Here is a 27,112-nt window from a genome sequence, read left to right as displayed (position 1 = left end):
GTGGTTGAGAGTCCGATGCAGGGGACGTGGGTTCGTGCCCTGGTCCAGGAAGATCCCACATGCCGTGGAGCGGTTGGGCCCGTGAGCCATGGCCACTGAGCCTGCGCGTCCAGAGCCTGTGCTCCGCAACGGGAGAGGCCACGACAGTGAGAGGCCCACGTACCGCAAAAAAAAAAAAAAAAAGTACAAGGAGAAAGAAAGGAACATAAAAGAGAAGGAAAGGTAAAAAGAAGAATTGGAAAAAAGAAGAGGTGAGGAGGTGAGAAAGAGAAGTGTCTGTGTTGAAGAATGATTCAGTAGCAGCAACAGTTATTCTAAACTCCCCTTGGCTTCATCAGTGCCCTAGATATTGTGTCACTTTACCACCGTTCTCTCACTGTCTGAGGAGTGGGGTTTGTAGGAACTGAGGAAATATTTATGAACAGTTTTGAGTGAGAATAATCAATGATGGATGATCTGATGATCTTTTCATGGAAGACCAGATGTGCATGTTTGAAGGTCTGTTTTAAAGAATTGTCAAGGCAATTGGTGAACTGTGTGGAAGGAGTGGGATCTGTGGAGCTCAGCAGCGGCGAGGTACAAAACAAAGAGCCGCTTTGCACAAAGCCAGAAGGGATACACTGAAAGAATGATCAGAAAAGAATAATACATAGGTACAAACAAAGAATCGCTTTGCACAAAGCCAGAAGGGATACAGTGAAAGAATGATCAGAAAAGAATAATACATAGGAAATGTTTGTGATCGTGTGCGAGGAAACTTTGTGGGGTATCTGTGGCTGCCAAAGTGGCATCTGGAAGGATTAACTGGATCACCAGGCCCAAACAATGAGGACTGGGAAGGCAGCAATAACTGTGAGGCCTGGGCCCATGTGGGGGCAAGATTTTGAGAATGACCACTTAGGTGACAAAATGGGATTCCCATGAACCTCAGCTCTGGTTAGTTTCTGGTCTGGAACCAGATCCTCTCTCTGATGCAGACGTGGGAGGACGGAGCGGCAAGAGCTGCCCAGCTGCTCATCTGGGAACTCATCCTCCAAGGGACTCTGTCCCTCGTTCTCCTCCCGTACCTGGAGGCGGCAGTCAGCGGGCAGCACCCCTGCGTACACCTGCTCAGACCACCTGCTCAGAGCTACTTTTCTGCCCAGCCCAGCATACCTGTTCCACCTGTCTGAAGACCCGCCGCACGTTTCCTCGAAGCACACCCCAGAGCTCTTCCTCACTCCAGCCACGCCCCAGCAACTCCTCTGTCAGTACCAGGTATATGGACACGTCCTCCAGCCCCTGTAGGAAACTGTGTGGCCACCAGCCAGCCAGCTATTGGGCCTCAGATCTGTTCCCTGGTCCTGAGTCAGAACCAAAGCCCTATGTATCCAGGGTCCACTGAACTGCAGCCCTGGTCCGATATGGAAAATGGAGACTTGGAGAGAGTGAATGATTCACTCCTGCTCTTCATCCTTCAGAGGAAGTCCCCAAAAGTGCCCTGACTATTCATCAAAAGTCATTGAATTCTACTGTTAAGATCTATGCCTTTCACTGAATGCAATTTTTGCCTGCATTTATAAAGAGAAGAAAAGCTTTTTAAGAACTGGGTTGACCCCCCTGCATGCACAGACCCAACTGCAGGCAGAGAAGATGGTCAGCCCAGCGCAGACCTTGCTAAGAGTCTGCTCAGAGGCCATGGGTCTGCTGGCACTGGATGGGTGCAGATGCTGGGCAGATGAGCTCTGTGTGGTGTTTTAGACAAATATGATGACCTAGAGTAGGGCCAAACAGACAGGAGACCCCAGGAAGCAGACCCTGGGAGAGGGGAGATACCATTTGGGCCAGCACACCTGAGGCTATGGTCAAGGCCATGAGGACCACAGTGTGATGGGCACGGTGGCTCTGAAAGCCCCACTGCTGCCCAGCCAGCCCGAGACAAGCCACGGGGAAGCACCCACAGGCCAGCCCCGTCATAATCTCTGCCAATCCCGATGAACTTGCATCCAATGACTGCCCTGATGTGGTCGAAGTGATCTGAAGGATGGAAAGTCAGCAGTGTGGGGCTTCCAGGGTAGGGGTGGGGGTGATGACTGGCCTCTGTTGATTCCTCTTTTTGCAACCTGTAGGCCAAACAGGCCATTTCCTTCATGGCCTGGCACCGAGAGTACCAACTAGAGGGCCCTGAGGTTGATCTGAAGTGATCCCAGCTGGCTCTAGACTGGACTTCAGATTTGGAGTGGACCCCAGAGCACCCCGTTTGGGTCATTTCCCACCCAAGATTCACCCTGCTTTCCAGTCCCCTTGAGAACCTGTGGGGGCTCCTTTCCCCGGGTGTGGAGGATGAGAGAGGAACAAGAGTACAACTGATGAAGACCCCAGAGACCTAAGGAGCTGTCCAGTCCCTTGGCCAGAGGGGTGGACCGGTGGACAGTCACCTTGGCCCCCAGCACAGCCACCTGCCTGTTCACTCTCTTGGCCCCTGTGAGGAAGGTGTTCAGCCGTGGCTTTGAGGTCAGAGTCGTCTCCTCTCTGGGTTTGTGTGAATGGAGGAGCCGCAGCCCTGGTCTGGGTGGTGTCTTGGCCCTGGGTTTCCGGGTTTGGAGGAGTATCTTACCACCTAGACCCCCACCTAGGGCTCAAGAGTTCAGGGGCTGTGGACCGTGGGTTTTGGGGGCAGAAGATATTTAACCTGGGGTTTGAGGAAATTGAGGGAGAAGAGGCTCAGGTTCAAGGGCTCCTGGTTTTAACCTTTTGCTTTAGGTATGAGGGCCAGGGCAGTCTCTCACCAGAAGCTGCAGGATATCATCAGGAACATTTCGAGTGTTCTTGCACAGCCCCCGGGCAGCTGAGTGGGAGAAAAAGACAGGTGCCTGTGACACTTCTAGGGCTCGCCGTGCCACAGCATCCGAGACATGGGACAAGTCCACCATCATGCCCAGGCGGTTCATTTCTGCCACCACCTTCTGCAGGGACAGGATGGGGAGAGGGCATCAGGGCTGCATTTATCTTGTGTGCATTTATCTGTAGGGAACAGGCGGGGCTGTACATTTATGTGGGGCAGGGTATGGAACCCGGGTGCTTACCTCGCCAAAGCTGGTCAGCCGACTGACATTGCTGTAGAATGGGTGGATACCCTTTGCTGAGCTCTGTGCCCTGCAGGATGGCCAGGAGGCAGTCTGACTGGTGGCCATGGCTTGGCTACAAGAGCCTAGAAAGAGGTTCTGTCGAACCGTCTACACCTGCAACTCCCTGGTGCAAGAGGAGGGACCCAAACTGGGCTGTGCCTGGCAGTAGGAGGGCCCTTCTGGGGATTCAGTCTTGTTCTGCAAACCTCCATTCCCCTCCCTACCCAGGTTCAGGGCCGGATCACAGGGGTAAACTTGCTTTGGGCCCCAGCGTGATCTTGGGCAGATCCCTGCCTCACTGGGTCCTTACCATCTGCACTGTGCTCACCAGGGCGTGTTGCAGGTGTGGGTGAGTGTCATGTAGCACACACCCAGCGCATAGAAGGTATGTAAGATGGAGAGGCTACTGTCCAGTGAGTGGCCGCCCTCCACACCAGTGAGGCTAGCCAACTTCCGGGTATTGTTGAGAGCTGGGGGCAGGTAGGTCAGATGATCATTTTCAGAGGCAGGGGTAGCTTACTGAAGTCCCTAACACCTACCAAAAAAAAAAAAAAAAGAATTGTCAAGTATGATAAGGTAGGTGCTTTGAGGGTAGGGGATGAGGAAATAGTCTGAGAACTATGGAATAGGTAAGTTAAGGATTTCAATGGTTTATTAAGGATGGTTTTCTGAATGGTGCTAATTATATAAAGCCCTGTCCAGTAAGACATGTTTTCCTCTATCCTATCTCTTAATCTCCAAGCTTTTTTTTCTGCTCTGTTCTTCCCTAGTGTATCTTTTATTAACTCTGGCCTTTGTGGTTGCTACTACTGCCTCTGCTGCCAAAACATTAGAAACGGTGAGAGAATATGCAGCCCTTTCATTTGTCTGCTTTGTTTAATATTTTTCTCTTGCCAACAAAATTGGATACTTTAAAAGTACTAGGGCTTCCCTGGTGGCGCAGTGGTTGAGTCCACCTGCCAATGCAGGGGACATGGGTTCGAGCCCTGGCCCAGGAGGAACCCACATGCTGCGGAGCAACTAAGCCCGTGCACCACAACTACTGAGCCTGCGCTCTAGAGCCCGCGAGCCACAACTCCTGAACCCACGTGCCACAACTACTGAAGCTCACGTGCCTAGAGCCTGTGCTCTGCAACAAGAGAAGCCACCACAATGAGAAGCCTGCACACCTCAACAAAGAGTAGCCCCTGCTTGTTGCATCTAGAGAAAGCCTGCGCGCAGCAACGAAGACCCAACGCAGCCAAAAATAAGTAAATGAATGAAATAAATAAATGAAATTCCAAAAAACAGCCCAGCTCCTTAAAAAAAAGTACTAAATAAAACTGGAAGACTAAATGTATATAGATGTGAAATGTTTCTTTTCTTTGTTTTTCTTCTTTGTTTTTTTGGCTGCATCGGATCTTCATTGCGGTGCATGGGCTCTCTAGTTGTGGCATGCGGGCTCCAGAGAGTGTGTGTGCTCAGTAGTTGTGGCACGCAGCCTTAGTTGTCCCTCGGCATGTGAGATCTTAGTTCCCCAAGAAGGGGTCGAACCCGGCCACCCTGCATTGGGAGGCAGATTCTTAACCGCTGGACCACCGGGGAAGTCCCAGGATGTGTAATATTTCTATGATGCTTAATAGGGATTACCTACAGTGGTCTTTTAATTATTATTATAATAAGTTCCACACTCATTACAAAGAAAAATAACTTGTTATATGGAACAGCAGCCCTGAATGAATTTTATCGGCTCATAACGGCACAGTTAAATCTTGAAAACATTATTGAATAACAGATCCAAGGCACAAAAATTCTATTTATATAAAATTCAGAAATGGGCAGAACTAATCAGGTAGAGAATGTAATACTATTAAGAAAAGCAAGGAAATGATTACCACAAAAGTTAGGATACTGTCTTTTTTTGATGAAAAGAAAGGCTGTTATGACCCAGAAGGAGCAGGTAGGGGTTTGGGGAACCTAGATGTTCTGTTTCTTGGCCTAGGTGGTAGCTACATGAGTGTTTACTTCATAATAATTTACGGAACACTGCATTTGTATTATAAACACTTTTGTGTATTGGGTTATGTTTTGTAATAAAAAGTGGTTTAAAATAAGACAATTATGGGAAAAACTAGAAAACAGGCAAACAAATTTAATAGAAAAAAGATAATTTTTCTCTACATGTTTATCTTGCTTTCCTTATTCGAGTGGGCACAAGTTACTATCATAATGAAGAGAACATCAGAGGGGGCGGGATTTATTTGTACGATGCAATTTATATTTTGTTGTCTAGTCGGCAAAGACTGGAAGATGTAACTTCCACTTTTATAGTTAAATTATTTCACAGTCATTTTCTGAGGGGTCTTTAGTATGAATTCTGGATTTAGAAGTATCATTTATATACCAGTTAGAAGAATTGACTAAGTATCTTTTAGTCAATCTGACTCTTTTGTATGATTCTGTATTGTGAGAATTTTAATTTTAATTTGTTTTGTTTTACATAATGAATATTGCAGTGATTAGATTTCTGTTTTCCTAATGTTAACTTAGGCTCAAATTGACTTTTCTTAGGTTATTGTTGATTTGTAAGGAGTATGAAATAATTATTTTCAAAAGCTGTTGCATGCAGTAACAACACTTTTGTTTTATCATATCTATATATAAAGGTAAAAAATAAAATCTCAGCAAAATAGCGACCATTAAGGACTGGTAGAATTATACCAAAAATATTTTGAGAACATATCTAATGATGTTTTCTTTATACTTTTATGTTATTTTTTAAAGGTAGCATAGTGTACAGATTAATCTTTATCTTGTATTTTCTTCTGTCTACTAAAAATTCTTAACCTATTTACTTACATTCTATTTTTAAGCTTCTTATTTAATGACTTTATTCCAGTGAAATATAATTAACTATATTTAATTCATTCTTTGATAAGAGAAACAAAATGCTGAACTTCAGTCTTCTTAATCACAAAGCAGCTATTTTAAAGACATTAAAATTTTAAATACATAGAAGTTAAGATTGATAGGCACTGATTATCTTTCCTGTGTCTTCTTCTCAAACTTATTTTGGGGAAGGGGGTTTAACGCAGTTTGTTTCTCTTTCTCTCTCTCTTTCACTTTAGTTTTCTGCTATTTCTTTTATAATTCAGTCATAAAAGGCCTGGACTCAGCAGAATATGAAATATTTTTGTTTATTGTTGTTATTTGTTGTGTTTGTTTCTTACAGCCTAGGTCTGTTTACAGTGATTAACAAGGAAAGTTAAATTTAAAATAGTCTTAAATGTTCAGTATTAAATACCATCTTGGAGGAAAAAAAACAAACTGCCTCCTACTGCCTCCTCTCAATTTGTTTTTGGGACATTAAACATAAACATTAATCTAATTATGATTACTGTATAGTTACCATTCCAAACATAATAATTAAAATAAGTCAACATTGTTTACTCTTTTTAAAAATATTTGTTCAAAACACTATGCTGCATAATATATCATCATTACTGAAATCGTATTTAACAATCTGAATTATTTTGCTATGGAATTCATTTAACTCCGACTACATTAATTGTTTGATTTAAGTGTTTTTCTCTGCTTTTATGAAAAGCAAACTCTTAAAAAAATTTTTTTTAACTTAATCCCTAATTTGCCTTTTCACACAGAGTTTTAAAAGATTAAGGAGCCAATATAACCAGTGTGTGTTATGTTTAAGATTTCCTTTGTTGTTTGCAGCACATGCAACAATGTTGTTCTTTCTCTGACACAGACCCAGACAAAGGCTGAGTGTAGCAAGGAAGCAGACAGCACGCCTCCAGTAGTGGCCCCTGCCTGGCTCCAGGACTTGTAAACAGAAACATCCCAGGCTCCAATGAGGCAGACAGCACTTCCCTGTCAGTTCTGCATTCAGGAAGTGCTTGCTTGTACAAGCTCAGACATTGCACACAGGCATACATAACAGTGTTTACATTTGGCTGAGTATTTAACTGAGAAAGCTGATAGGGAGGAAGAGGAGGGTTTATTAGAGCTAGCAGAATACAACAATTTCAGGGATAGCTTATATATAGCATATATGTTTTTTAAAAAAAGATACAAAAAACAAAAGTTTGGAGTTTTTTGGTTAAAGGCCTCTTTTATTGCACACATATGTGAATATACATACTGAAATATTTTTATTGGCAGTTTTTCAGAGATTTCATATTTTTAGACCATGTGACATACACTGAAAACTTTTTCACTTAAAATTTTTAACCATTAGCATGATTTTTAATGATTAAAAATATTTTAACACTTTTTTTTCTTCCCTATTATGTGAATTAATAATTTCTATTTCAGATTTTGGGTTAATGTATACTTTTATGTAAAATTTATGTTGAATTTTCTTTTGTGAATTTGAGGATAAAAGCAAAGAGAATGCTGAGCCTTCAGGAAACACTAGAAGAGTTCAATAGAATTTGGGAATTAGAAGGACTTTAGAAGTTACCTAGTATAACCACTTTTTTTTCTAATAGTCTAATTTTAATAACAAACATATAGGAACAGCACAGCAGACAGACAACATTAAAAACATGTTACTGTATGTGTGACAACTCGGAAAAGTATAGTGAATGGGTGGAATCTACTGTATAATAAAAATGTTACAAACACCATTTAGTTGCTGTCAAGAAGAAATTTACTTGTTTTTGAAAAAATCCAAATGCTGGCATTGTTCAGAAACATTTAACAGGTTTATTTATAGTTGTTATGAAGTTGAACTGCTGAAACTTGTTCACTGAAACATTTTGACTTGCATTTATACTTTGTGTCCTTGTTTATATTAAAAATTGACATACAAATGAAAACAGAAAAACTGCCAATACCTAATTTCTGTCCCCTATTTTTCCACGCCAAATCATACCTTTTGACCCTGTGATGGGTTGGGGGGAGGAGGTCTAACATTCAGAACTATTAACAGGAAGGAAAGAAAAAAATTATTTTTTGAGAATGAAATGTTTCCTGTCATACTGGATTCTTAAGTACATTCTCCACACATGTAGCATGCTAGTTGACTGTCTCTTGGCATAACAGTTACACATTTGGCATGGATAGCACACAGATTGCTGTCTTAAGTAAAGGCCAACCAGGACTCCCCTGGTGGCACAGTGGTTAAGAACCCACCAGCCAATGCAGGGGACGCGGGTTCAACCCCGGGTCTGGCAAGAACCCATATGCCGTGGAGCAGCTAAGCCTATGTGCCACAACTACTGAGCCCGTGCTCTAGAGCCCACGAGCCACAACCACTGAAGCCCGTTTGCCTAGAGCCCGTGCTCTGCAACAAGAGAAGCCACTGCAATGAGAAGCCTGTGCACCACAATGAAGAGAAGCCCCCGCTCGCCACAACTAGAGAAAGCCCGTGTGCAGAAACGAAGACAGAACTCAGCCAAAAATAAATAAACAAAAAATTAAAATTAAAAGAAAAAGGCCAGCCAGACAGGATTCATTCCCCTCCTGCGCTATGGAAGTGCAGATTTGTTTTGACTTCCTGAGCAATTTCTCACACCAAATACTGACAGGGAAGTTTGGGAATTAGAATTTTAGTGAACTCGTAATAACGTCTAATTTTATGGACTGCTGCAGTACCAGGTCTGTAACGATGAAGTGTTTTCACTATAAGCAGCTGAGATAGATGCTACAAAATTTTTCTATTTTTACAGAAGTCCCTTAGTCTTCTTTTAAAAGTTTGTTTTCTTAAAATTTACATTGATTTATAACAAGTTAGGCTGTCTGTTTTTAAAACCCAAACTAGACTATAAAAACGTTAAGGCAAGCACATTGAAAACATAAAGAAGAGATTGCAAAGGATGAGATGGAAAGATTGGAAATCAGTTGCAATAATGTAGAAAAACTCAATGGTCTGAGAAACCTTAACAGCCCCGGAGAATATCACCATAGGCTAATTGATATCCAAAATTATGACCCCAGTCATGTAGATATTTGCTCCAGTATATTTAGGTTAAGAAGGCAGAAAAAATACACATTGTACTTTAAACAGCATTTTATATAAAATGCTTTAAGTTAAAAAAGTATTTAATTGTGATACTCATTAGCTTTTATCCAGCATCTTTTGCTCTTCTGTACTATTATTTCTCAGTTGCACTAATAGGCAAGGGAAATAGCCCCTTTTTTGCAATAGGTGGTAATAAGGAGCTTAGTTTTGAATATGTTGTTTAGATATCTCTAAAATATTCAATTAGGAATATAAAGTATATTTAAGAAACTATAGGTACATAAATGTTTTTGCAATGATATTTATTTTAAATACCTTTGTTGGACTATAATTGCTTTACAATGGTGTGTTAGTTTCTGCTGTATAACAAAGTGAATCAGCTATACATATACATACATCCCCATATCTCCTCCCTCTTGCGTCTCCCTCCCACCCTCCCTATCCCACCCCTCTAGGTGGACACAAAGCACCAAGCTGATCTCCCTGTGCTATGCAGCTGCTTCCCACTAGCTATCTGTTTTACATTTGGTAGTGTGTATATGTCCATGCCATTCTCTCACTTTGTCCCAGCTTACCCTTCCCCCTCCCCGTGTCCTCAAGTCCATTCTCTATGTCTGCGTCTTTATTCCTGTCCTGCCCCTAGGTTCTTCAGAACCTTTTTTTTTCTTTTTCACATTCCATATATGTGTGTTAGCATACGGTATTGGTTTTTCTCTTTCTGACTTACTTCACTCGGTATGACAGACTCTAGGTCCATCCACCTCACTACAAATAACTGAATTTCGTTCTTTTTATGGCTGAGTAATATTCCATTGTATATATGTGCCACATTTCTTTATCCATTCATCTGTCGATGGACACTTAGGTTGCCTCCATGTCCTGACTATTGTGAATAGAGCTGCAGTGAACATATTGGTACATGACTCTTTTTGAATTCTGGTTTTCTCAGGGTATATGCCCAGTAATGGGATTGCTGGGTCGTATGATAGCCATATTTTTAGTTTCTTGAGGAACCTCCATATTGTTCTCCATGGTGGCTCTATCAATTTACATTCCCGCCAACAGTGCAAGAGGGTTCCCTTTTCTCTACACCCTCTCCAACAGTTATTGTTTGTAGATTTTTTGATGTTGGCCATTATGACCAGTGTGAGGTACTACCTTGTTGTAGTTTTGATTTGCATTTCTCTAATGATTACTGATGTTGAGCATCCTTTCATGTGTTTCTTGGCAGTCTGTATGTCTTCTTTGGAGAAATGTCTGTTTAGGTCTTCTGCCCATTTTTGGATTGGGTTGCTTGTTTTTCTGATATTGAGCTGCATGAGCTGCTTGTATATTTTGCAGATTAATCCTTTGCTAGTTGCTCCATTTGCAGATATTTTCTCCCCTTCTGAGGGTTGTCTTTTTTTTTTTTTTTTTTTTTTTGCGGTATGTAGGCCTCTCACTGTTGTGGCCTCTCCCGTTACGGAGCACAGGCTCCGGACGCGCAGGCTCAGCGGCCATGGCTCACGGGCCCAGCCGCTCCGCGGCATGTGGGATCTTCCCAGACCGGGGCACGAACCCTTGTCCCCTGCATCGGCAGGTGGACTCTCAACCACTGCGCCACCAGGGAAGCCACTGAGGGTTGTCTTTTCGTCTTGGTTATGTTTCCCTTTGCTGTGAAAAAGCTTTTAAGTTTCATTAGGTCCCATTTGTTTATTTTTGTTTTTATTTCCATTTCTCTAGGAGGTGGGTCAAAAAGGATCTTGCTGTGATTTATGTCATGGAGTGTTCTGCCTATGTTTTCCTCTAAGAGTTTTATAGTGTGTCCCCTTAAATTTAGGTCCTTAATCCATTTTGAGTTTATTTTTGTGTATGGTGTTAGGGATTGTTCTAATTTCATTCTTATACATGTAGCTGTCCAGTTTTCCCAGCACCACTTATTGAAGAGGCAGTCTTTTCTCCATTGTGTATTCTTGCCTACTTATCAAACATAAGGTGACCATATGTGCATGGGTTTATCTCTGGGCTTTCTGTCCTGTTCCATTGATCTATATTTCTGTTTTTGTGCCAGTACCATGCTGTCTTGATTACTGTAGCTTTGTAATATAGTCTGAAGTCAGGGAGCCTGATTCCTCCAGCTCCATTTTTCTTTCTCAAGATTGCTTTGGCTATTCACGGTCTTTTGTGTTTCCATCCAAATTGTGAAATATTTTGTTCTAGTTCTGTGAAAAATACCATTGGTAGTTTGATAGGGATTGCACTGAATTTGTAGATTGCTTTGGGTAGTATAGTCATTTTCACAATGTTGATTCTTCCAATCCAAGAACATGGTATATCTCTCCATCTGTTTGTATCACCTTTAATTTCTCTCATCAGTGTCTTATAGTTGTCTGCATACAGGTCTTTTGTCCCCTTAGGTTGGTTTATTCCTCGGTATTTTTTTGTTGTTATTGCAGTGGTAAATGGGAGTGTTTCTTTAATTTGTCTTTCAGATTTTTCAGCATTAGTGTATAGGAATGCAAGAGATTTCTTTGCATTAATTTTGTATCCTGCTACTGTATCAAATTCATTGATTAGCTCTAGTAGTTTTCTGGTAGCATCTTTAGGATTCTATATGTATAGTATCATGTCATCTGCAAACAGTGACAGTTTTACTTCTTCTCTGTTTTGGATTCCTTTTATTTCTTTTTCCTCTCTGATTGCTGTGGCTGAAACTTCCAAAACTTTGTTGAATAATAGTAGTGAGAGTGGACAACCTTGTCTTGTTCCTGATCTTAGAGAAAATGGTCTCAGTTTTTCACCATTGAGAACGATGTTGCCTGTGGGTTTGTCATATATGGCCTTTATTATGTTGAGGTAAGTTCCCCCTATGCCTACTTTCTAGAGGGTTTTTATCAAAAATGGGTGTTGAATTTTGTGGAAAGCTTTTTCTGCATCTATTGAAGTGATCATATGGTTTTTCTCCTTCAATTTGTTAATATGGTTTATCACATTGATTGATTTGTGTGTCTTGAAGAATCCTTGCATTACTCGGATAAACCCAACTTTATATGGTGTATGATCCTTTTAGTGTGCTTTTGGATTCTACTTGCTAGTATTTTGTTGAGGATTTTTGCATCTATGTTCATCAGTGATATTGGCCTGTAGTTTTCTGTTTTTGTGACATTTTTGTCTGGTTTTGGTATCAGCGTGATGGTGTACTCATAGAATGAGTTGGAGAGTATTCCTCCCTCTGATATATTTTGGAAGAGTTTGAGAAGGATAGGTGTTAGCTCTTCTCTAAATGTTTGATAGAATTCGCCTATGAAGCCATCTGGTCCTGGGCTTTTGTTTGTTGTAAGATTTTTAATCACAGTCTCAATTTCAGTGCTTGTGCTTGGTCTGCTTATATTTTCTATTTCTTCCTGGTTCACTCTCAGAAGGTTGTGCTTTTCTAAGAGTTTGTCCATTTCTTCCAGGTTGTCCATTTTATTGGCATATAGTTGTTTGTAGTAATCTCTCATGATCCTTTGTATTTCTGCAGTGTCAGTTGTTACTCCTCCTTTTTCATTTCTAATTCTATCGATTTGAGTCTTCTCTTTTTTTTTCTTGATGAGTCTGGCTAATGGTTTATCAGTTTTGTTTATCTTCTCAAAGATCCAGCTTTTAGTTTTATTGATTTTTGCTGTCATTTCCTTCATTTATTTCTGATCTGATCTTTATGATTTCTTTCCTTCTGCTTCCTTTGGGGGAGTTTTTGTTCTTCTTTCTCTAATTGCTATAGGTGTAATGTTAGGTTCTTTATTTGAGATATTTCTTGTTTCTTGAGGTAGTGTTGTATTACTATAAACTTCCCTCTTAGAACTGCTTTTGCTGCATCCCATAGGTTTTGGGTCATCGTGTTTCACTGTCATTTTTTTCTAGGTATTTTTTGATTTCCTCTTTGATTTCTTCAGTGATCTCTTGGTTATTGAGTAGTGTATTCTTTAGCCTCCATGTGTTGTAGATTTTACAGATTTTTTCCCGTAATTTATATCTAGTCTAATAGCGTTGTGGTCGGAAAAGATACTTGATACGATCTCAATTTTCTTAAATTTACCAAGGCTTAATTTGTGACCCAAGATATGATCGATCCTGGAGAATGTTTCATGAGCACTTTAGAAGAAAGTGTAATCTGCTGTTCTTGTATGGAATGTCCTCTAAATATCAATTAAGTCCATGTTGTTTAATGCATCATTTAAAGCTTCTGTTTCCTTATTTATTTTCCTTTTGGATGATCTGTCCATTGGTAAAAGTGGGGTGTTAAAGTCCCCTACTATGATTGTCAGTTTCTCTTTTTATAGCTGTTAGCATTCATGTTATGTATTGAGCTGCTCCTGTGTTGGGTCCATAAATATTTTCAATTGTTATATCTTCTTCTTGGATTGATCCCTTGATCATTATGTAGTGTCCTTCTTTGTCTCTTGCAGTAGTCTTTATTTAACGTCTGTTTGTTTGATATGAGAATTGCTACTCCAGCTTTATTTTGATTTCCATTTGCATGGAATAACTTTTTTGATCCCCTCACTTTCAGTCTGTGTGTGTCCGTAGGTCTGAAGTGGGTCTCTTGTAGACAGCATATATATGGGTCTTGTTTTTGTATCCATTCAGCCAGTCTGTGTCTTTTGTTTGGAGCATTTAATCCATTTACATTTAAGACAGTTATCGATATGTATGTTCCTATTACCATTTTCTTGATTGTTTTGGGTTTGTTATTTTAGGTCTTTTCCTTCTCCTGTGTTTTTTGCCTAGAAAAGTTCCTGTAGCATTTGTTGTAGAGCTGGATTGGTGGTGCTGAATTCTGTTAGGTTTTGCTTGTCTGTAAAGGTTTTAATTTCTCTGTCGAATTGGAATGAGATCCTTCCTGGTGTAGTAATCTTGGTTTTATGTTTTTCCCTTTCATCACTTTAAATATGTCCTGCCACTCCCTTTTGGCTTGCAGAGTTTCTGCTGAAACATCAGCTGTTAATCTTATGGGGATTCCCTTCTATGTTATTTGTTGTTTTTCCCTTGCTGCTTTTTATATTTTTTCCTTGTATTTAATTTTTGACAGTTTGATTAATATGTGTCTTGGCTTGTTTCTCCTTGGGTTTATCCTGCCTGTGACTTTGTGCTTCCTGGACTTGATTGACTATTTCCTTATACATATTAGGGAAGTTTTCAACTGTAATCTCGTCAAATATTTTCTCACTCCGTTTCTTTTCCTCTTCTTCTTCTGGGACCCCTATAATTTGAATGTTGGTGCGTTCAATGTTGTCCCAGAAGTCTCTGAGATTGTCCTCAATTCTTTTCATTCTTTTTTCTTTATTCTGCTCTGCAGTAGTTATTTCCACTATTCTATCTTCCAGGTCACTTATCCGTTCTTCTGCCTCAGTTATTCTGCTATTGATTCCTTCTAGAGAATTTTTAATTTCATTTATTGTGTTGTTCATCATTGTTTGTTTGCTCTTTAGTCTTCTGTGTTCTTGTTAAACATTACTTGTATTTTGTCCATTCTATTTCCAAGATTTTGGATCATCTTTACTATCATTACTCTGAATTCTCTTTCAGGTAGACTGCCTATTTCCTCTTCATTTATTTGGTCTGGTGGGTTTTTACCTTCCTCCTTCATCTGCTGTGTATTTCTCTGTCTTCTCATTTTGCTTAAGTTACTGTGTTTCAGGTCTCCATGTCGCAGGCTGCACGTTCGTAGTTCCTGTTGCTTTTGGTGTCTGCTTCCAGTGGGTAAGGTTGTTTCAGTGGGTTGTGTAGGCTTCCTGGTGGAGGGGACTGGTGCCTGTGTTTTGGTGGATCAGGCTGGATCTTGTCTTTCTTGTGGGCAGGACCTCGTCCGTTGGTGTGTTTTGGGTTGTCTGTGAACTTATTATGATTTTAGGCAGCCTCTCTGCTAATGGTGGGGTTTCTGTTCCTATCTTGTTAGTTTTTTGGCATAGGGTGTCCAGCACTGTAGCTTGCTGGTCGTTGAGTGGAGCTGGGTTTTAGTGTTGAGATGGAGATCTCTGGAAGAGGTTTTGCCATTTGATATAATGTGGGGCCAGGAGGTCTCTGGTGGACCAACGTCCTGAACTTGGCTCACCCACCTCAGAGGCTCAGGCCTGACACCCGGATAGAGCACCAAGACCCTGTCAGCCACACAGCTCAGAAGAAAAGGGAGAAAAAGGAGGAAAGAAAGAAAGAAAAATAAATAAAATAAAGTTGTTGAAATAGAAAAAAATTGTTAAGAATAAAAAACTTGGGCTTCCCTGGTGGCGCAGTGGTTGAGAGTCTGCCTGCCGATGCAGGGGACACAGGTTCGTGCCCCGGTCTGGGAAGAGCCCACATGCCGCGGAGCGGCTGGGACCGGGAGCCATGGCCACTGAGCCTGCACTTCCGGAGCCTGTGCTCTGCAACGGGAGAGGCCACAACAGTGAGAGGCCCACGTACCGCAAAAAAAAAAAAAAAAGAATATAAAACTTAGAAAGTAATAAGGGCTTCCCTGGTCGCACAGTGGTTGAGGTTTCCACCTGCCAATGCAGAGGACATGGGTTCGTGCCCCGGTCCAGGAGGATCCCACGTGCCACAGAGCGGCTGGGCCTGTGAGCCATGGCCACTAAGCCTGCACGTCCGGACCCTCTACTCTGCAGCGGGAGGGACCACAACAGTGAGAGGCCCGTGCACTGAAAAGAAAAAAAAAAAAGTAGTAAAAAAAAAAAATGGGAAGGAAAGCAGGGAGCAACCAAACCAAAAACCAAAATGCAACAATGATAACAAGTGCTAAAAACTATACTAAAAAAGGACAGTCAGACCCCTAGGAGAAATGGCAAAAGCAAAGCTATACAGGCAAAATCACACAAAGCAGCATACACTTACACACTCACAAAATGAGAAAAAGGAAAATAATATATACATCTATAATTTAAAACAAAAGGAAGAGAGAAACCAAATCAATAAACAAATCTACCAATGATAATAATCTCTAAATACTAAACTAAGTTAAACATAAAACCAGAAACACATTAGATGCAGAAAGCAAACCCCAAGTCTACAGTTGCTCCCAAAGTCCACCCCCTCAATTTTGGGATGATCCATTGTCTATTCAGGTATTCCGAAGATGCAGTCTACATCAAGTTGATTGTTGAGATTTAATCCACTGCTCCTGAGGCTCTGGGAGAGATTTTCCTTTCTTTTCCTTGTTCACACAGCTCCTGGGTTTCAGCTTTGGCTTTGGCCTCGCCTCTGCGTGTAGGTCGCCTGTGGGCATCTCTTCTTCACTCAGACAAGACAGGGTTAAAATAGCAGCTGATTAGGGGGCTCTGGCTCACTCAGGTCCGGGGTGGGGGGAGGGAGGGAGGTGTACGGAATGCGGGGCGAGCCTGCGGCGGCAGAGACCAACATGACGTTGCAACAGCCTGAGGCGCGCTATGTGTTTTCCTAGGGAAGTAGTCCCTGGATCACGGCACTCTGGCAGTGGTTGGCTGCACAGACTCCCAGGAGGGGAGGTATGGATAGTGACCTGTGCTTGCATACAGGCTTCTTGGTGGCTGCAGTAGCAGCCTTAGCGTTTCATGCCCATCTCTGAGGTCCGTGCTGATAGCTGTGCCTCATGCCCATCTCTGGAGTTCGTTTAGGCAGTGCTCTGAATCCGCTCTCCTCGCGCACCCGGAAACAATGGTCTCTTGCCTCTTAGGCAGTTCCAGACTTTTTCCCGGACTCTCTCCCGGCTAGCTGTGCCGCACTAGCCCCCTTCAAGCAGTGTTCACGCAGCCAACCCCAGTCCTCTCCCTGGGATCCGACCTCCGAAGCCCAAGCCTCAGCTCCCAGCCCCCATCCGCCCCGGCAGGTGATCGGCAGCGATTCTCTGTGCGGAAATCTCCCCGCTTTGCCCTCTGCACCCCTGTCATTGCGTGCTCCTCTGTGGTCCTGAAGCTTCCCACCACCAACCCCCCTACAGCCCCTGGCTCAACCAGTGAAGGAGCTTCCTAGTGTGTGGAAACCTTTCCTCCTTCACACCTCCCTCCCCGAGGTGGAGGTCCTCTCCCTATTCTTTTGTCTCTGTTTTTCCTTTTGCCCTACCCAGGTACGTGGGGAGTTTCTTGCCTCTCAGGAAGTCTGAGGTCTTCTGCCAGCATTTAGTAGGTGTTGTGTAGTTGTTGTTCCACATGTAGATATAGTTTTGATGTATTTGTTGGGAGGAAGGTGATCTCCACGTCTTACTCCTCTGCCATCTTGAAGGCGCCCCCCCCCCCGCATTAGTTGATTGATGCAGTTATTCCACATATTCCAGAAACCAGCTGCTGTATTTCCTAATCAAGGAGATTTTCCTGGCACATACACATGATTATTCCTACACAGCTAAATAGTTGCGACAGGTCAAGACCTCTTTCCTTATGTTACATCTTAAAGATTACAAAAAGCTTGTAAGTTCTAGCTCCTCAACATACGTTTAGAGAATCCAAATTTGACCCTGCCTGGCACGGGTTTCCCATTTAAGAATGTCTTCATTTAGGCCAAATATGAAACGTGGTACCTCATATTACTATCCTTGTAGTTTTTCTCATGGTATTTCTACATCTGGCATGCACAGAAGATATCAGTTGCCCTTTATTACAGGTAAAACCAGCACTTATGTTCTTTTGAAGCATGTTTAAATTACATCCCCTCCAACTTCTGTCATTGCCCGACTACCTTTTTTTTTTTTTTTTAAATTTATTTTTGGCTGTGTTGGGTCTTCATTGCTGCCTGCAGGCTTTCTCCAGTTGCGGGGAGCAGGGACTACTCTTCATTGTGGTACGTGGGCTTCTCATTGCAGTGGCTTCTCTTGTTGCAGAGCACAGTCTCTAGGTGCGTGGGCTTCAGTAGTTGCGGCATGTAGGCTCAGTAGTTTTGGCCCATGGGCTGTAGAGCGTAGGCTCAGTAGTGTGGCACACGGGCTTAGTTGCTCCACGGCATGTGAGATCCTCCCGGTCCAGGGCTCGAACCTGTGTCCCCTGCATGGCAGGCAGATACTTAACTAGTGCGCTGCCAGGAAGCCCATCAACTACCATTTTTAAGAGTGGGTATAGCTCTTCTCATCTTCTCAGCTATTTCAGGTTTTCTTTTGGTAGTAAAACAATATATAATGACTACAAAATCTGTTGAATTCCACTGCAGAATAAGATGGCTTTTTATTTAGCTTGTTTGTTCCTCTGTTTTTATCAGTGCCATCCATAAAACATTTGATTCCCTTATTTATTACAAAGATACTGCCATGTTTATTAATTTTGCTAAATGTGGATCTTTTGCAGAAGAAAACCTACCTGATTGTATGTTTTTGATGCTAGCCATTGCTTTGTAATCTGGAAATGTCATTTACTTATAGATAATGCTGCACAGGGTGCTGTTTGAACAGACATACAGTTGTGAGGAACATTCTTTGATTTACAACTGCATTTATTCCTTATCGAATCTGTTTTTTGCAGTATTCTTGGCTTCATAATGAATGCCAAGCTTCTCCTCGTGAACATCATCCCAGAACTTTTGGTTTCATATCAGGCTGATCTATCTGCCTCAGTGATTTTTCAACAGCTCACAGTTATGCAGAACACTTTAACTGTACTTAAGAACATCTTTTAAATGGTTTTGTTCCCCTCCCCTTATTCTATAGTTCATTGTAAAGACATCCTTTGACTATCCTATGTTGATGATTCTTCTAAGATGTAGATAGCCCTGTGTATTTGATTCATTATGTGCCTATTTTATTAATCTTATCTTTTAATATTTGGGAATAAGGAGAGCAGAGGATAATAGCTGTTTTTGTTTTTTTTTTGTAAACCTACTGGCCATTTCATATAAAGTAGGATTTAACGGTGACAGTGTGAAATTGTTAAGATGCCTGTGGTATGTTTATATTTTGTAGACAAAGGAAAGTAAGTTGAAAACTATCATTTTATTATATAGTTTGGCACTATACAATTGTGGCAGTTAATAATGGTGGTTAATAGTAGGGGTTAAGGAGAATTTTTGTTTGTGCAGTAAATCTTAAGTATCAGATACTAGCATTTCTAAACTCAGACATTCAGAGAAACTGGGATACCAAAAGTCAGATGTTAGAGGATAATTCCTTATGATAGTAAAGCAGGAACATTTTGTACACAGCCAATAAAGAGGGAAGCTCATACATGAAAACTGGTACTACATTGTGAACTCCTAGAAAACAAGCAGTGAGTTCTTTTAAAATGATGGTTGTTGGGTTTTCTGCTGCTTAAAATAGAAAATAACCAATATTTATTGTAGAATATTTAGAAAATACATATATAAAAATTGCTCAAAATCTTTGCTAACATTTCAGTACATTTCCTTCTAGTCTTTTTTTCTGGGCTTAAGTATTTTATAGTAAAACATATGATATAAAATATATACAGTTCAACATAAAGCATCATCAAAGCCAAATCCAGAAAAACATCCCAGATGACCCCTGTGTTTTGTCTCTTCCTAATCACAACTCATTTTTCCCCCTTTTCAGGATAGCTGTTATTCTGACTCTTATGATAATCATTTCCTTGTTTTCCATAATTTTTTGTGTAATCTTTCTTTAGTTTCTCTATCTTCTGATATATGCCCAAGAGTTTAATATAGTTAAATTTTTCCAGTTTTTACACTTTATATTAATTAACTCAGAGCCTTTTCTTTTGTGTCATGCTTCCTTCACCCAACAAGATGTTTTCAGATTTGTTTGTGTTACTGACAAAGCTGTAGTTCTTCTGGCATATTTGTTTGTTTGTTTTTAATATAATGAATGCAAGTCATTTCCACACTGCTGCATAGTATTCCATTGTATAGATATACAACAATTACTTGTCCATTCTCTTGATGATAGACATTTGGGTTGTTTCTAATTTTTGTATATTGAGAATAATTCAACTGTGAACATTCATGAATGTATGTCCTGGTACACATGTGCATGTGCTTCTCCAAAGTCTGTACCTAAGAGTAGAATTGCTTAATCATAGGAGATAGAGCTAAACTGTTGCCAAAGAAGTTGTACCAGAGGGCAGACAGCAAAAGCAAGAAGAACTACAATCCTGCACCCTGTGGGGGGGAAAAAAATTCACAGAAAGATAGACAAGATGAAAAGGCAGAGGGCTATGTGCCAGATGAAGGAACAAGATAAAACCCCAGAAAAACAACTAAATGAAGTGGAGATAGGCAACCTTCCAGAAAAAGAATTCAGAATAATGACAGTGAAGATGATCCAGGACCTCGGAAAAAGAATGGAGGCAAAGAATGAAAAGATGCAAGAAATGTATAAAAAACACCTAGACAAATTAAAGAACAAACAAACAGAGATGAACAATACAATAACTGAAATGAAAACTACACTAGAAGGAATCAACAGCAGAAAAACTGAGGCAGAAGAACGGATAAGGGACCTGGAAGACAGAATGGCGGAATTCACTGCTGCAGAACAGAATAAACAAAAAAGAATGAAAAGAAATGAAGACAGCCTAAGAAACCTCTGGGACAACATTATACACACGAACATTCACATTATAGGGGTCCCAGAAGGAGAAAAGAGAGAGAGAGGACCAGAGAAAATATCTGAAGAGATTATAGTCGAAAACTTCCCTAACATGGGAAAGGAAATAGCCACCCAAGTCCAGGAAGTGCACAGAGTCCCATACAGGATAAACCCAAGGAGAAACACGCCAAGAAACATAGTAATCAAATTGGCAAAAATTAAAGACAAAGAAAAATTCTTGAAAGCAGAAAGGGAAAAAGGACAAATAACATACAGGGGAACTCCCATAAGGTTAACAGCTGATTCCTCAGCAGAAACTCTACAAGCCAGAATGGAGTGGCATGATATACTTAAAGTGATGAAAGGGAAGAACCTACAACCAAGATTACTCTACCCGGCAAGGATCTCATTCAGATTCGATGGAGAAATCAAAAGCATTACAGACAAGCAGAAGCTAAGAGAATTCAGCACCACCAAACCAGCTCTACAACAAATGCTAAAGGAATTTCTCTAAGTGGGAAACACAAGAGAAGAAAAGGACCTACAAAAACAGACCCAAAACAATCAAGAAAATGGTCATAGGAACATACATATCGATAATTACCTTAAACGTGAATGCATTAAATGCTCCATCCAAAAGACACAGCCTTGCTGAATGGATACAAAAACAAGACCCATCTATATATGCTGTCTCCAAGAGACTGACTTCAGACCTAGGGACACATTCAGACTGAAAGTGAGGGGATCAAAAAAGATATTCCATGCAAATGGAAATCAAAAGAAAGCTGGAGTAGCAATACTCATATCAGATAAAATAGACGTTAAAGAATGTTACAAGAGACAAGGAAGGACACTATATAATGATCATGGGATCAATCCAAGAAGAAGATATAAAAATTATAAATATATATGCACCCAACAAATGAGCACCTCAGTACATAAGGGAACTGCTAACAGCTATAAAAGAGGAAAACAACAGTAACACAATAATAGTGGAGGACTTGAACACCTCACTTACACCAATGGACAGATCATCCAAAATGAAAATAAGTAAGGGAACAGAAGCTTTAAATGACACAATAGACCAGATAGATTTATTGATGTTTATAGGACATTCCATCCAAAAACAACAGATTATACTTTCTTCTGAAGTGCGCTTGGAACATTCTCCTGGATAGATCACATCTTGGGTCACAAATCAAGCCTCAGTAAATTTAAGAAAATTGAAATCATATCAAGCATCTTTTCTGACCATAACGCTATGAGATTAGAAATGAATTACAGGGGAAAAAACATAAAAAACACTAACACACGGAGGCTAAACAATACGTTACTAAATAACCACGAGATCACTGAAGAAATCAAAGAGGAAATCCAACAATACCTGGAGACAAAAGACAATGAAAACATGACGATCCAAAACCTATGGGATGCAGCAAAAGCAGTTCTAAGAGGGAAGGTTATAGCTATACAAGCCTACCTCAAGAAACAAGAAAAATCTCAAATAAACAATGTAACCTTACACCTAAAGGAACTAGAGAAAGAAGAACAAACAAAACCCAAAGTTAGCAGAAGGAAAGAAATCATAAAAATCAGAGCAGAAATAAATGAACTAGAAATAAAGAAAACAACAGGAAAGATCAATAAAACTAAAAGCTGCTTCTTTGGTAAGATAAACAAAATTGATAAGTCATTAGCCAGACTCCTCAAGAAAAAGAGGGAGAGGACTCAAATCAATAAAATTAGAAATGAAAACAGAGAAGTTACAACAGACACCACAGAAATACAAAGCATCCCAAGAGACTACTACAAGCAACTCTATGCCAATAAAATGGACAGCCTGGAAGAAATGGACAAATTCTTAGAAAGGTATAACCTTCCAAGACTGAACCAGGAAGAAATAGAAAATATGAACAGACCAATCACAAGCACTGAAATTGAAACTGTCATTAAAAATCTTCCAACAAACAAAAGTCCAGAACCAGATGGCTTCCCAGATGAATTCTATCAAACATTTAGAGAAGAACTAACACCCATCCTTCTCAAACTCTTTCAAAAAATTGCAAGGAAGGTACACTCCCATCTCGTTCTATGAGGCCACCATCACCCCAATACCAAAACCAGACAGATACTACAGAAAAAGAAAATTACACACCAGTATCACTGACTAATATAGATGCAGAAATCCTCAACAAAAATACTAGATAACAGTATCCAACAGTACATTAAAAGGATCATACCCCATGATCAAGTGGGATTTATCCCAGGGATACGAGGATTCTTCAATATATGCAAATCAGTCAATGTGATACACCATATTAACAAATTGAAGAATAAAAAGTATATGATCATCTCAGTAGATGCAGAAAAAGCTTTTGACAAAATTTATGATAAAAACTCTCCAGAAAGTGGGCATAGAGGGAACCTACCTCAACATAATAAAGGCCATCTACAGCAAACCCACAGCAAACATCATTCTCAATGGTGAAAAACTGAAAGCGTTTCCTTTAAGATCAGGAACAAGACAAGGATGTGCACTCTCACCACTGTTATTCAAAACAGTTTTGGAAGTCCTAGCCACGGCAATCAGAGAAGAAAAATAAAAGGAATCCAAATTGGAAAAGAAAAAGTAAAACTGTCACTGTTTGCAGATGACATGATACTATACATAGAGAATCCTAAGAATGCCACCAGAGAACCACTAGAGCTAATCAATGAATTTGGTAAAGTTGCAGGATACAGAATTAATGAACAGAAATCTCTTGCATTCCTATCCACTAATGATGAAAAATCTGAAAGAGAAATTAAGGAAATACTCCCATTTCAATTTTAACAAAAAGAATAAAATACCTAGGAATAAACTTACCTAGAGAGACAAAAGACCTGTATGCAGAAAAATTAGACACTGATGAAAGAAATTAAAGATGATACCAACAGATGGAGAGATATACCATGTTCTTGGATTGGAAGAATCAATATTGTGCAAATGACTATACTACCTAAAGCAATGTACAGATGCAGTGTACTCCCTATCAAATTACCAATGGCATTTTTTACGGAACTAGAACAAAAAATCTTAAAATTTGTATGGATACACAAAAGACCCCGAATAGCCAAAGCAGTCTTGAGGGAAAAAAAAGGAGCTGGAGGAATCAGGCTCCCTGACTTCAGGCTATAGTAGAAAGCTACAGTAATCAAGACAATATGGTACTGGCACAAAAACAGAAACATAGACCATGGAACAAGATAGAAAGCCCAGAGAAAAACCCATGCACCTATGGTCAACTAATCTATGACAAAGGAGGTAAGGATATACAATGGAGAAAAGACAGTCTCTTCAATAAGTGGTGCTGGGTAAACTGGACAGCTACTTAGAACACTCCCTAACACCATACACAAAAATAAACTCAAATCGGATTCGAGATCTAAATGTAAGACTGGACACTATAAAACTCTTAGAGGAAAACATAGGAAGAACACTCTTTTACATAAAGCACAGCAAGATCTTTTTTGATCCACCTCCTAGAGTTATGGAAATAAAAACAAAAATAAACAAATGGGACCTAATGAAACTTAAAAGCTTTTTCACAGCAAAGGAAACCATAACCAAGACGAAAAGACAACCCTCAGAAGGGGAGAAAATATTTGCAAACAAATCAGCGGACAAAGGATTAATCTCCAAAACATATAAATAGCTCTTGCATCTCAATATTCAAACAACCAAATCCAAAAATGGGCAAAAGACCTAAATAGACATATCTCCAAAGAATACATACAGATGTTCAAGAAGCACATGAAAAGCTGCTCAACATCACTAATTATTAGAGAAATGCAAATGGAAACTACGAGGTATCATCTCACACCGGTTAGAATGGGCATCATCAGAAAATCTACAAACAACAAATGTTGGAGAGGGTGTGGAGAAAAGGGAACCCTCTTGCACTGTTGGTGGGATTGTAAACTGATACAGCCACTATGGAGAAAAGTATGGAGGTTCCTTTAAAAATTAAAAATAGAATTACCATATGATCCAACAATCCCACTACTGGGTATATACCCACAGAAAACCATAATTCAAAAAGACACATGCACCCCAATGTTCATTGCAGCACTATTTACAACAGCCAGGTCATGGAAGCAACCTAAATGCCCATCGACAGATGAATGGATAAAGAAGATATGGTACATATATAAAATGGAATATTACTCAGCCATAAAAATGAACTAAATTGAGTCATTTGTTGAGACGTGGCTGGATCTAGAGACTGCCATACAGAGTTAAGTAAGTCGGAAAGAAAAAAACAAATATCGTATATTAACACAAGTGGAACCTAGAAAAATGGTACAGATGAACCGGTTTGCAGGGCAGAAATTGAGACACAGATGTAGAGAACAAAAGTATGGACACCAAGGGGGGGAAACCGTGGTGGGGTGGGGATGGTGGTGTGCTGAATTGGGTGAATGGGATTGACATGTATACACTGATGTGTATAAAATTGATGACTAATAAGAACCTGCTGTATAAAAAAATAAATAAAATTCAAAAATTAAAAAAGCTGTACCTATTTGCACTACAAGCAAGAAGCATATGAAAGTTCTCATTGTAGCACTTTTGCTCAGAATAATTGTTCATGGAGTTTTAAAAAAGGGACTAAAATATGACATCAGTAATTAATCATGGAGAGTGTAATAATTGTTACCATATTCTAAGGTCTTTCTACTGCCCGGAAAACTAGTTGGCATGGTCCAATAGTCTAAAATAAAACAGTAGATATAAACACAAATGTGTCACTAAGTATCTTAAATGTAAATAGATTAAATATTCCAGTTAAGAGACAAAGATTGTTTGGATTGAGTTAAAAACACTCTAGCATCCATATGCAAAAGAATGAAGTTGACCCCCTACTTCACACCATATACAAAAATTAACTCAGAATGGTTCAACAACCTCAATATAAAAGCTAAAACCATAGAACTTTTAGAGGAAAATATAGGAGTACATCTTCATGACCTAGGCTTTAGCAGTGAATTCTTACATATGACACCAAACCGTAGGCAACAAAGGAAAAAGTAGATAAATTAGACTTCATCAAAATTTAAAACTTTTGTACTTCAGTGGACATATTAAGAAGGGGAAAAGATAACCTATATACTGCAACATGGAGGAACCTTGAAAACATTATGCTAAATGAAATAAGCCAGACAGAAAAGAGCAAATATTGTATGATTCCATTTACATGAAATATCAATCGTAGGCATATTCATAGAGAAAGAAAGTAGACTGGAGTTTACCAGATTGTTGGAGAAGGGGAGAATAAGGAGTTAATGGTTAATGGTTACAGAGTTTATCTTCGGGGTGATAAAGTTGCTTTTTTGTTTTTTGTTTTTTTTTAAATTGAAGTATAGTTGATTTACAGTGTTTTAGGTGTATAGCAAAATATATATGTATATGTGTGTGTGTGTGTGTATATTGTTTTTCAGATTCTTTTTCATTATAGGTCATTACAAGATATGGAATATAGTTACAGTGTCCTGTGCTATACAGTAGGTCCTTGTTGTTTATTTTTTTATGGTAGTTTGTACCTGTTAATCCCAAATTCCTAATTTATTTCTCCTGCTCCTCCTTTCCCCTTTGGTAACTGTAAGTTTGTTTTCTATGTTTGTGAGTCGGTTTCTCTTCGGTAAATAAGTTCATTTGTACCAATTTTTTCTTTAGATTCCACATATAAGTGATATATTTGTCTTTGTCTGTCTGACTTACTTTACTTAGTATGATAATCTCTAGGTCCATCCATGTTTCTTCAAATGACATTATTTCATTCTTTTTTTTTAATGGCTGAGTAATATCATATTTTATCTATATATCTATACCTATATCTGTATACCACATCTACCTTATCCATTCATCTGTCACTGGGCATTTAGGTTTCTTCCATGTCTTGTTGTTTTAACATAGTGCTGCTATGAATAGGGGAGCATGTATCTTTTTAAATTAGAGTTTTTGTTTTTTCCATATATATGGCCTGGAATGGAATTGCTGGATCATATGGTAACTATATTTTGAAGTTTTTAAGGAATCTCCGTACTGTTTTCCATAATGGCTGTACCAGTTTACTTTCCTACCAACAGTGTATGAGGGTTCCCTTTTCAAGATGATAGTGAATAGCGCTCTTTTAAGAAATGCTATGTTACTTTCTCAGTGATGATTTTAATGGCACATAGGAGAGAAATGTATGTTGAATCATTATGTTTTACACCTGAAAATAATATTGTTGTACATCAGTTATATCTAGATTTTTTTAAAAAGAGATGTATGAAAAAACAGATCATAGATGTCCGATTCAAAAAATAAAAATCTAGGTGACAAGTCATAGCTTGAGTTATACTTTAAGCAGTGTAATTTTTATCTCATTTTTTCCTCTGAAATAAAAAAAAATGTAAGTACCATATAGTTGGCATTTGTAATGTTTTCAAGACATTACTTTATTAATTCATATGTGTTTGAATTACATAAGGAAATAAATAACCATTTAAATAATTAGCCTTTCTAATTTGCAAATAGCAAACCTT

At 39.7% G+C, this 27,112-nt stretch overlaps 2 protein-coding genes across 2 annotated transcripts in view; one reads left to right on the top strand and one right to left on the bottom strand.

Annotated features, from left to right (window-relative positions):
• The window catches only part of BMPR2 (bone morphogenetic protein receptor type 2), a 193,481-nt gene that overhangs the window by 114,738 nt on the left and 51,631 nt on the right, over positions 1 to 27,112 (top strand). The window lies entirely within an intron of this gene.
• On the bottom strand, positions 716 to 25,285 carry LOC149748534 (dipeptidase 2-like). The gene is made up of 7 exons (XM_089916061.1): positions 25,243 to 25,285; positions 3,436 to 3,577; positions 3,066 to 3,135; positions 2,753 to 2,945; positions 1,941 to 2,205; positions 1,156 to 1,291; positions 716 to 1,067 (listed from the first exon to the last, which is right to left on the bottom strand). Exons 1-7 carry the CDS (start codon positions 25,283 to 25,285, stop codon positions 810 to 812), a joined length of 1,107 nt encoding a protein of 368 aa, XP_089772187.1. The 3' UTR covers positions 716 to 809.

This window comes from Delphinapterus leucas, chromosome 8 (assembly GCF_059928025.1).
Source record: "Delphinapterus leucas isolate spDelLeu-1000000601 "Yukka" chromosome 8, BTC_Dleu_Yukka2, whole genome shotgun sequence".
NCBI classification, from domain to species: domain Eukaryota; kingdom Metazoa; phylum Chordata; class Mammalia; order Artiodactyla; family Monodontidae; genus Delphinapterus; species Delphinapterus leucas.
The sequence above is the reverse complement of the archived record's forward strand: the minus strand, read 5'-3'. Positions and strand labels throughout refer to the sequence as shown.

Excerpts from the sequence above, each read along its gene's own strand:
- LOC149748534 (XM_089916061.1), bottom strand. The coding sequence starts at position 25,285 with ATGCCAACTAGTTTTCCGGGCAGTAGAAAGACCTTAGAATATG. Across the intron at positions 2,946-3,065 it reads GGCTGACCAGCTTTGGCGAG|AAGGTGGTGGCAGAAATGAA; the intron begins GTAAGCACCCGG and ends CTGTCCCTGCAG. Across the intron at positions 2,206-2,752 it reads TCTGGTGAGAGACTGCCCTG|TCCAGTCTAGAGCCAGCTGG; the intron begins GCCCTCATACCT and ends CCAAATCTGAAG.